General features: G+C 40.6%; 1 protein-coding gene across 1 annotated transcript; it reads left to right on the top strand.

The window, feature by feature from the left end:
* Positions 1-2,152: 2,152 nt before the first annotated feature.
* rgs16 (regulator of G protein signaling 16) lies at positions 2,153-3,829 on the top strand (the record flags this gene model as incomplete). The annotated part of the gene is made up of 5 exons (XM_079506954.1): positions 2,153-2,196; positions 2,437-2,520; positions 2,642-2,703; positions 2,991-3,157; positions 3,620-3,829. 5 exons carry the CDS (start codon positions 2,153-2,155, stop codon positions 3,827-3,829), a joined length of 567 nt encoding a protein of 188 aa, XP_079363080.1.
* Positions 3,830-9,235: the final 5,406 nt, after the last annotated feature.

Raw genomic sequence — 9,235 nt, 5'->3', positions numbered from 1 at the left:
TCGGGCAGAAACCTCAAATCTCCATATTTCAATATTTAATTTTCCATTTTCACTATTCAAAAAATAAAAAATAAATAAAAAAGAACGCTTTTGGACATATATTTTCCACCCAACACTGGCGATGAGGCTGTTATTTCAAATATTTCAATATTTAGTTCTTCACACACAATTACTTCCACATACAGGTGCACTGCAGTGTAGCATAGACTGACTGAACTCAAGACTAATTAGCCCTTCGTTAAATCCCACCCCAAAAGTGATTGTCCAATGCCAATCCAAATAGTTTGAGCAACGGTAAGCAACCATTGCTGAAGGATGGCAAGCTTTCTTCACCTCATAGCCGTCTGTTATTTTGCATTTCTGTGTTGTTGAACACATACGCAACTTAACGTTATTACATGACTGAGCCTATCAGGTGATGGGAATAATACTAATCACCGTAGTCTTACCGTGCATTACATGAAAACTCGGAATAAACGGACGGTCGTTAAAGTGAATTGAGTTGGATACTGTTTCTCCCTAATTTCCTCGTATTTCTAGTTTATTGAAATAATGTCATGCACATGTTCACAGTGCATAGCCTACTGCAGGCCTGGTTGACTAGATTTAGCAGACATGTTAGATTTAGCAGACATGTTGAAGCTCTTGCTACTGAAATGATTGATCATTTATAGGGATAAATCCTGTAATCATGCATCTCAATGGGTCAGAAGTACAGCTTGCCACGTCTCCTCTCTTAGAAAACGTTGCTAACGTGCCTATTGGACAAGGACGGATTGGGGAGGGATTTAGTGAAGGGCTAATTGAACTGTTTTCCCACAGTATCCTTTAGCTCAGTGGTGCACAAACTTAACCTGACTCCGCCAGATGGAGCAGTCAGGTTAGCACAAACTGGGTCCCCTCCCAAACTTGAGTCATGAGAGATAGCTTGAGTGTGTACAGCAACAGATCAGAAATGCAATGATCTCCACTAGTGCCAAGGCACTGTGACCCCCTTTCCACCGGTTGGTTCCCAATGGGAACCGGTTCAGTTCTTTTTGGTTCTTAGTCCATGAGCCAAAGCTCCAAAATTGGTGGGAAAACCAGTAATTTAGTACAAGTAAATTAATACATGATACACTTCCACAGTAGTAGCTTTTTCATATTTTCTATTATTTTGCATATTTTCCTACATAATGCCTCATTTGCATATTTAAAATGTAAAATGTTTAATACAATAAATCATTGTCTTCATGTAAGTACTCAATTGGGGACGTTTCATTGTGATAACAATCTAATATAGGTATGGTTTTGCCCACTCAATTCATAATTAACGTTCCAATTTTGGAGCCTGTGTGCGCGTGCGTGTGTGCGTCCATCCGTATGCCCGCCCGTACCTAATTCATTAAAATGTCTGTGTTTATTTACTAAAAGAGACCTGTTTCACCAATGGAAGTCGGTTTAGATTGATATATCAATAGATATTTCTTTGCTGAACACATCTCGCTAATAATATACTGTATGTGGACATTGACGATCCCGTTACACATTGCTAGTGGTTTGGCTTGTGTACTTAGTTACACAAATGTCTCTGCTCTACATGTAAAGTGTCTTGAGACAACTTGTTGTGATAAAAATCGAATTGAACTATCAAAGTGTAATTATTATGCATAAGTTAAAGCCCACATCTGATTAGCACCAACATACAAAATGTTTTATTTTCCGTGCCCCAAATCTAAATAGTTACACACATTATACAATAACACACTGTATGGGAAGTTGCTATTGTGTGTCAATGTTGTTGGAGCGGAGGTTACATAGATGTTAATTACCATGGCAACCATTTCAGGGACACTGAAAAGGAAAATGGAATCATGAGCTACAGTACAAGACATCATTTTTATGCTCTCTCTCTCTCTCTCTCTCTCTCTCTCTCTCTCCCCCCCCCCCCCCCACCGCTCGCCACGTGATTGGCTGAGAGGGCTGATGATGCGTTAGACTTATAGGTAGGAGTATAATAACATCTGTTCCGCCACATTGCAGACACTGCTGCTGCTGCTGCACCACCTCCTCCTCCTCCTCCTCTCTTGGGGTCTGGCTGACGGATAACACTCTACACGGATATCACCTACAGTACAGCACCGCGCTGAACATTATACCGCCGCTACACACAATGTGCAAACGACTTGCATCACTGCCTAACTCCTGTTTGGAAAGGTATACATCAGACCTTCTGGCTTTTATCATTACAAATTATATTAACTTGGATTGTAATGCGGATTGGGGGTAGATTTGAGGAGATATGTTAAGTAAAAAAGAAGTAAAATACAAGTGCATTGCAATGGACTACCAGATTGAATCAGCACCATCGGTACCTCATACACATCAATTTACTTGTACCGGTATATATTCAAAGACTACGTTAAACTGATCCTATTTTTGTTCACTTTTTTCCAGGGCTAAGGGACTGAAAGCAAGGCTGGGACGTGTTTTGCTGAAACGAGATTGGACTCTATCTCGCTGCAAAATATTGAAAAACAGGTAAGCTTTGGGAATATTACATCATATTTAGATACTGTGCAACAGAAAGTGATTTATCAATCATTTATTAAAATGCTATAAGGTCAAGCCAAATATTAACTGGGTCCGTGTGCATTTTCAGGCCCAACCTAGAGGAATGCTTGAGGTGGAGAGAGTGCTTTGAAAATCTCCTTGCAAGTAAACGTAAGTAGGCTTTTTAGACTTTACCAATATCTTGATACATTAACACAAATATACATAAATAAGCATTAAGCACACAGGCATGTGCACACGCAGGCACGCACGCACGCACGCAGGCAGGCAGGCAGGCACTCACGCACGCACACAAACACACGCACGCACGCATGCATGCACGAGCACGCACACGCACGCACACTCACACGCACACTCACACACACATACACACACACACACACACACACTGTTTGCCAATTGCCAGAATTGACAGCGGCCCCTTTCTGCTCCCTCAGATGGACTGTGTGCCTTCACAGATTTCCTGATGTCTGAGTTCAGCGAGGAAAACGTTGCGTTCTACTTCGCCTGTGAGCAATTCAAGTGTATCAAATCTGCTGCGAAGCTGCCAGCTAAAGCCCAGAAGATCTATGACGAATTCATCGGCATTGATGCGCCCCGAGAGGTAAGAAGCTATTTTATTTAAATTGAGCCCTAAAACTTGAACATTGACACATTATGTATTATTATAGCCTACTTGTCAACGACAATTTCTACAATAGAGGGTATGCGCATGCTTAAAGTGAATGGCACATCGAGTGGCAAATCGAGTGGCAAAGGAACATGCAAAGTGAGTTTAACATTGTTTAACGTTGTTTAATGCAATCAAATAGGACTTTTCTGTTTGGATGAATGGGTTGTCAAGGCCAGAAAGTAGTTTTTTGCCACTCAGTAGGCATTCCTGCATAACTTCCGGGTTTGATGATGATGTCACGCGCATACCCTATACAATTGTTTAAAAAATAATAGTAATCTTATGTGCTGTGTAACCATACACACACGTCCACACAGAACAACACAGCATAATGAGTAAAGTAGCCGTGTACTGACTATACTTGCTGTCTATGCTTCACGCTTTTTTCTATAGATCAACATCGACCACGAGACACGTGACATCACCACAGCCAACCTGCTGGCACCCTCGGGCTCTTGTTTCGACCTGGCGCAGCACAGGATCTACATGCTGATGCTCAAGGACTGCTACCCTCGCTTCCTGCGCTCCCAGGCGTACCGGGAGATGACCGCCCACGCCGGCAGCAAGACCTTCAAACCGCAGGCCCAATGGGAGAAGATATGAAGACGCGCTCGCCTTTCATCAAGGGGTTGAGAATACAAAGGCACGATGGCCGTTAAAAGGGTTTGGCGTTGCGGTGATGAGGCCCGGACGGAACGTGGAGACCGGGGCCACTTCTCACGATGGCTTCTAGAAATGGTTGGATGTTGTGTGCGTTGTGGCAGGCAGGCATGCAGCCGGGCACCATCTAACAGAAAGGGAGGGTGCATTGAAGAAGAAAACGAGATACGTATAATGTGCGAAGGGGAGAAAGGAATGAGAAGCACCGACGCAGAACGATGGCCATACGTTGTACATATAGAATACAGTCAATACACTGTGAAGTTGTTTGCACAAAGTTAGGTATAATAGCAGCTACTGGAAAAAAAGAAAAGAAAAATGATGCTGGTATATACAATATACCAAGACTGTGCACGTGTACATTAAGACGATGCTCGATTGAATCTGTTTTATTCTCTCTTTGCTCTCTTTTTGCACTCTCTTCCTTTCTTCAAATCTTTTTACGTTTTTTTTTAAAAATCATTATACTAGTGTTGTTATTATCGATGCTGCTGCATTGTCTGAAGGAAGCCAAACCAAGATTTCCCTTAACCAGAAATGAAGGTCTTTTGTTCATGCGCTGTCGTGAATGTGAGGCTACGTGACAATCAAACAAGAATGCCAGTAGTGGGAGGATGCCATTTCTTTTGCATTTCAGCAGAGTCTCTCAATTGGGATGCGCAATCGTCCTCTGTCAGGGACTTGTTTATGAACAGGCATATCATTTGTCTTTATTTATTTTATTTATTCTAAAATATATTGTATTTATTTGTTCCAAGTGTAAAATATATTGTAGGCCTATTTATTTTTATTTATTTATAAAAACAGACCAAAAATACTTATGGTGCCATATTGTGTGATGATGTTTGTTTAGTTTTGTTCTTTCAAAACTGTTTAATAATTATTTAAAAAAAATAAAGTATGACTATGACAATATATTGTTTTTATTTTAATCTAGATATCTAGACAAATAATTGTTTTAACAAAGATAATCACATCCATAACCTATATTTTGTCCTTTGTGATGTTCACACCCCCCTCAAATTAAGTTAAATTCCTGAAACGCCATTCTCAAAACTAAAAAGTGCAATCCCTGCACCTGCAAAGTGGAGAAAGACTCAATGTACGCCGAAGCTATAAGCTATACCCACAAGCCTCAGTCGTGATACCCTCACAAATAATTGGCTCCAGTATAAAGACATTTTCAGTGGCGCGCGCAGACATTTAGAGGGGCAGGTGCTCAAGTGAAAAAAGGGCACCTTGTGCAGCGCGTAGAACCGGCCGGTTGCCTTAATAGTGTGAGATTTATAGATTTTAGGGCACAAATAATATATTAGAAGCTTCAAGAATTGATCAATGTCACCATGGTCCACATACTGTACAGTGTACAATGTACTTTTTCCCCCCTTTTTTTCAAAAGGGCACTTTGCTGTCCAGAGGGCAAAGGGCAGGTGCTCTAGCACCATGCACCTGTCAATCTGTGCACGCCATTGGACATTTTGGTTATGGGCCTGTAGGTGATTGTATAATTTCAGCTCCGCTGAGAAGAATTACTCAGTATGGTTGGGAAAAGGTCATTAGGATGGTAGGAGCTGTGAGTACCCACCGACACCGTATCTAATTCACTTTATCAGCCTGCATGCTACCATATTATATTCCTACACTACATTGGATTGCACGAATCCAGATTGCTTGATATACATATCATGTTTAATGTTTGTTTAGGGCACTAAATGACTAATGACTAAATCACATGACCAATATAAATACAGTGGGCAGTGGGCACCCCTCACTTCACACAAGTGTGATATTTTTGAGGGGCGCTAGTCCCTCCTATGCCCAGCCTTGTGTGTGTGTCTCTGTGTACCACATAATAGTGATGATTTGATTGGCTGAGCAGCACGGAACGTGATGTATGATGATGACGTACAGTATGATGACAAGAGAGCCCCTCACTAATGTTTGTTTTTAGTTCAATGTAGTTCAACGTCATCTTGTCCCTAGCACAAACATTAAATGCCAATTACAATAAAGAGAATTTAATGTTTGTTTTGACACCGTTTGTTTTACATCACCATTACATCACCTAATCATAGCAACATGAGTTAATTTACTTACTTTTACTTATTTACTTATATTAATATTAGCGCCCCTCACTATTTGAGTGTTACATGTAAATATACTGCCCTGGATCTGTTACAAACATTGGGTACTGAAATGTTAGGCTTTGACTGAGTTTGAGCCGACACTGTTCAGTACTCCACTGTATGCAATATGCATATAATCACATTATTATTCATGAATGTCTGGGTGAAATGAGGCATCATAATTTGTGAGCGAATGCAGAAGAGATGGTTATTGAATAAGGTTTGCTTTTCAAACGGCTGTGGGTGGCTGTGGGTGCAGGCAGGGCGGCTGTGGCTCAGGAGGTAGAGCAGGTCGTCCAATGATCCCTGGGTCGGCGGTTCGAATCCCGGCTCCTCCTGTCCACATGTCGAAGTGTCCTTGGGCAAGACACTGAACCCTACATTGCCTCCAATGAGTCGGTCGGTGTTACAGTAGCTTCACCTCCCAATGTATGAATGAATGAACCATTGTAAAGCGCTTTGAGCACTTGGAAAAGCGCTATAAAAATGCAATTCATTATTATTCAATAGAGCTACAAAATGAGATGTCACATTGACCCAACAGTTGCAACCTAGCAATTAAACCTTCTAGAAATACAGTATGTAACTCTGAAAACTCAAATTCTGAGGAAAAAGGCCTTTATGTGTTTTACTCAATGCTCTGACCACCTCTTGCTCCGTTCTCAGCAACACAATGCACTTTAACCTTGAAGCACAATGTGTCTGGAATGGATTTGTTTTTGCTATTCATACCTGTGAAAGCAGAGACTGCATGGTTACCTTCAACTTTGAGAAAATTGACTCATCTGTATTTCCTTACTCTTATAATGAATTGCATTTTTATAGCGCTTTTCCAAGTGCTCAAAGCACTTTACAATGGTTCATTCATTCATACATTGGGAGGTGAAGCGGCGAACAGTCGACAAGACTCCTTTTCTCTCAAACCAGTCAATGAAGAAGATGTGCTGAAGAAACTCATTGCCCTTCAGCCAAACAAGGCCACCGGATATGACAATGTCCCCACCAAATTTCTCAGAGACGCAGCCATTTCTATAGCTCCAATTATAACCCACATCACTAATCTATCCATTAGTCCTAACAGTTAGGACAATGTTTGTGTTTACACACACCCTCAAAGCTGGGCATAGGAGAGGCCAGCGCCCTTCAAAAAGTCAGGACAGAGAAGTGAAGACGCCAAAAGTGATTGGCCAGAATGTGATGTATGTATGTATGTATGTATGTATGTATGTATGTATGTATGTATGTATGTATGTATGTATGTATGTATGTATGTATGTATGTATGCATGTATGTATGTATGTATGTATTTGGTTAAAATGGGTAAGGTTTTAAAAAAGGCAAAAGCATGCTCTGTTGCACTGGCCTACAAGTGGGTCCTCTAAAACTGCTTCAACTTCTGAGAATGTGTTTGGTTCATTAGCCACCAGATGGCATACCTTATAAGTATGTATGTATGTAGGTCTGTATGTCTGTATGTATGTATGTATTTAAAAGGGGGGGGGAATTTTTTTGTAAAATCCCAGCCTACAATACCTTCATATATTTAAAATCCAAAGTAAGGTCACCAGTGAAGGGCAACCTGCCTATTCACTGGGGACTATGCAAGGCAGAGGCGTCCATGTATGTATGTATGTATGTATGTATGTATGTATGTATGTATGTATGTATGTATGTATGTATGTATGTATGTATGTATGTATGTATGTATGTATGTATGTATGTATGTATGTATGTATGTATGTATAAGAACGTCCCTCACTTCACAAGAGTGATTTGTTTTTTTGCATTTGCATGTAAAGATCTGCACATTTTGCTGCACACAGAAAGTTGACAATTATTTCCAATTTCCTGATAGAAAGGACAATGCCTGTATTATTTGCTCATTGTTGCTACAGTATGTTTAGCAGCAGGTGCGATAACAGGCCTGGTCGTCACCGTGGCAACCATTCTAAACTGCACTGCAGAAGCACACTCTTAACCCATTTAGGCCTGCGTCGAAATAAAACAAAAATGAAATACCTCATGTTTCTGTATCAGTGGTGCTCAATATTTCATGTCAAGGATCCCAAATATGATATGTAATTGGCCTCCGACCCCCATCTGAACATATGTTGTTCCAGTGAACCCCCCAGAAGCAAAGATTTGAGTTTAAAACGTTCGCTCTGACCCTTATTTCAAAGAATCTGGTCACCCATTATTGAGATGCTTGTTGTGTTGGACTGAAGTGATTGAATACGATATTGTTCTGCCCCGTAATGTCATCTAATTAATGTAAATGTTTTTTAGATTGTGTTGTGATGTTGTGTCTGTCCTCGGAGTGTGGTGTAGTCATCAGCCATGTCGGTTATTATTTTATTGTTTTTGTCTTTTTCTTTGACGGTTATGTTTTGTCTCTTTTTATTGTAAGTCTTGTTTTGTTTGTATGTTTCTGCAATTTTTTTGACTAATCTGTAACTTGTTGCTTAAATATTTCTGAAATGCCTGTATACCAAAAAATCATAATAAACAGATGTTTAAAAAAAAAAAACGTTCGCTCTGAAAGAATATACATTCAAAGATTTGCGCCACATTTTCACGATTTAAAAAAAATAGCAGACCTACAAGCTCGTAGCGCGCCACTCGGTGGCACGCTATGAGCTTGTAGATCTGCTATTTTTCAATAGCTAAATTATAACATAATGTTTAAAACACCAAAAGGGGTTCCCGCCCCAAAATGGGTTAACAATGGTCCAATGGGTTAGTTACGGTAGTTTCAGGCTCTTGTCCAAAGACAACAAGCAAGAACAGTATCCGGATACTAGAGTGTTCTGTTCTGGTGGTGTGAGTTTATTTGACGACACGTTCTTGGAAGACCAGAAGTGCGAGGAGATGGTAGTAGACCATAAAATGTGTATGACACATTGTGTTTACACAAGCCATCAACCTTTCCCATATAAATGACAATTAACCTGACACAATGACAATAAAGCACCCTGAAGAATGGCCACTGCTCTCTCTCTCTCTCTCTCTGCCAGCCAAGCTCACGACCGTGGCATTTTCAGACTGCTAATGCACTGCATGGTTCCCAGACAGTGGCTCGGGACCCATTTGTGGGTCGCGGACACATTTTTGTGGGTCCCTTTATTTTTTGTTTTGTACATTTTGCTGTTAATTCTTATTATTATCTCAAAAACATTTTCAAATAGGGTGCCTGCCTGGCTGGGTATGAGCACGAAAACAGCAT

This window comes from Electrona antarctica (genome assembly GCF_951216825.1).
Source record: "Electrona antarctica genome assembly, chromosome: 7".
In the NCBI taxonomy this organism is placed as follows: Eukaryota; Metazoa; Chordata; class Actinopteri; order Myctophiformes; family Myctophidae; genus Electrona; species Electrona antarctica.
This window is presented reverse-complemented; position numbering and strand designations above follow the sequence as displayed.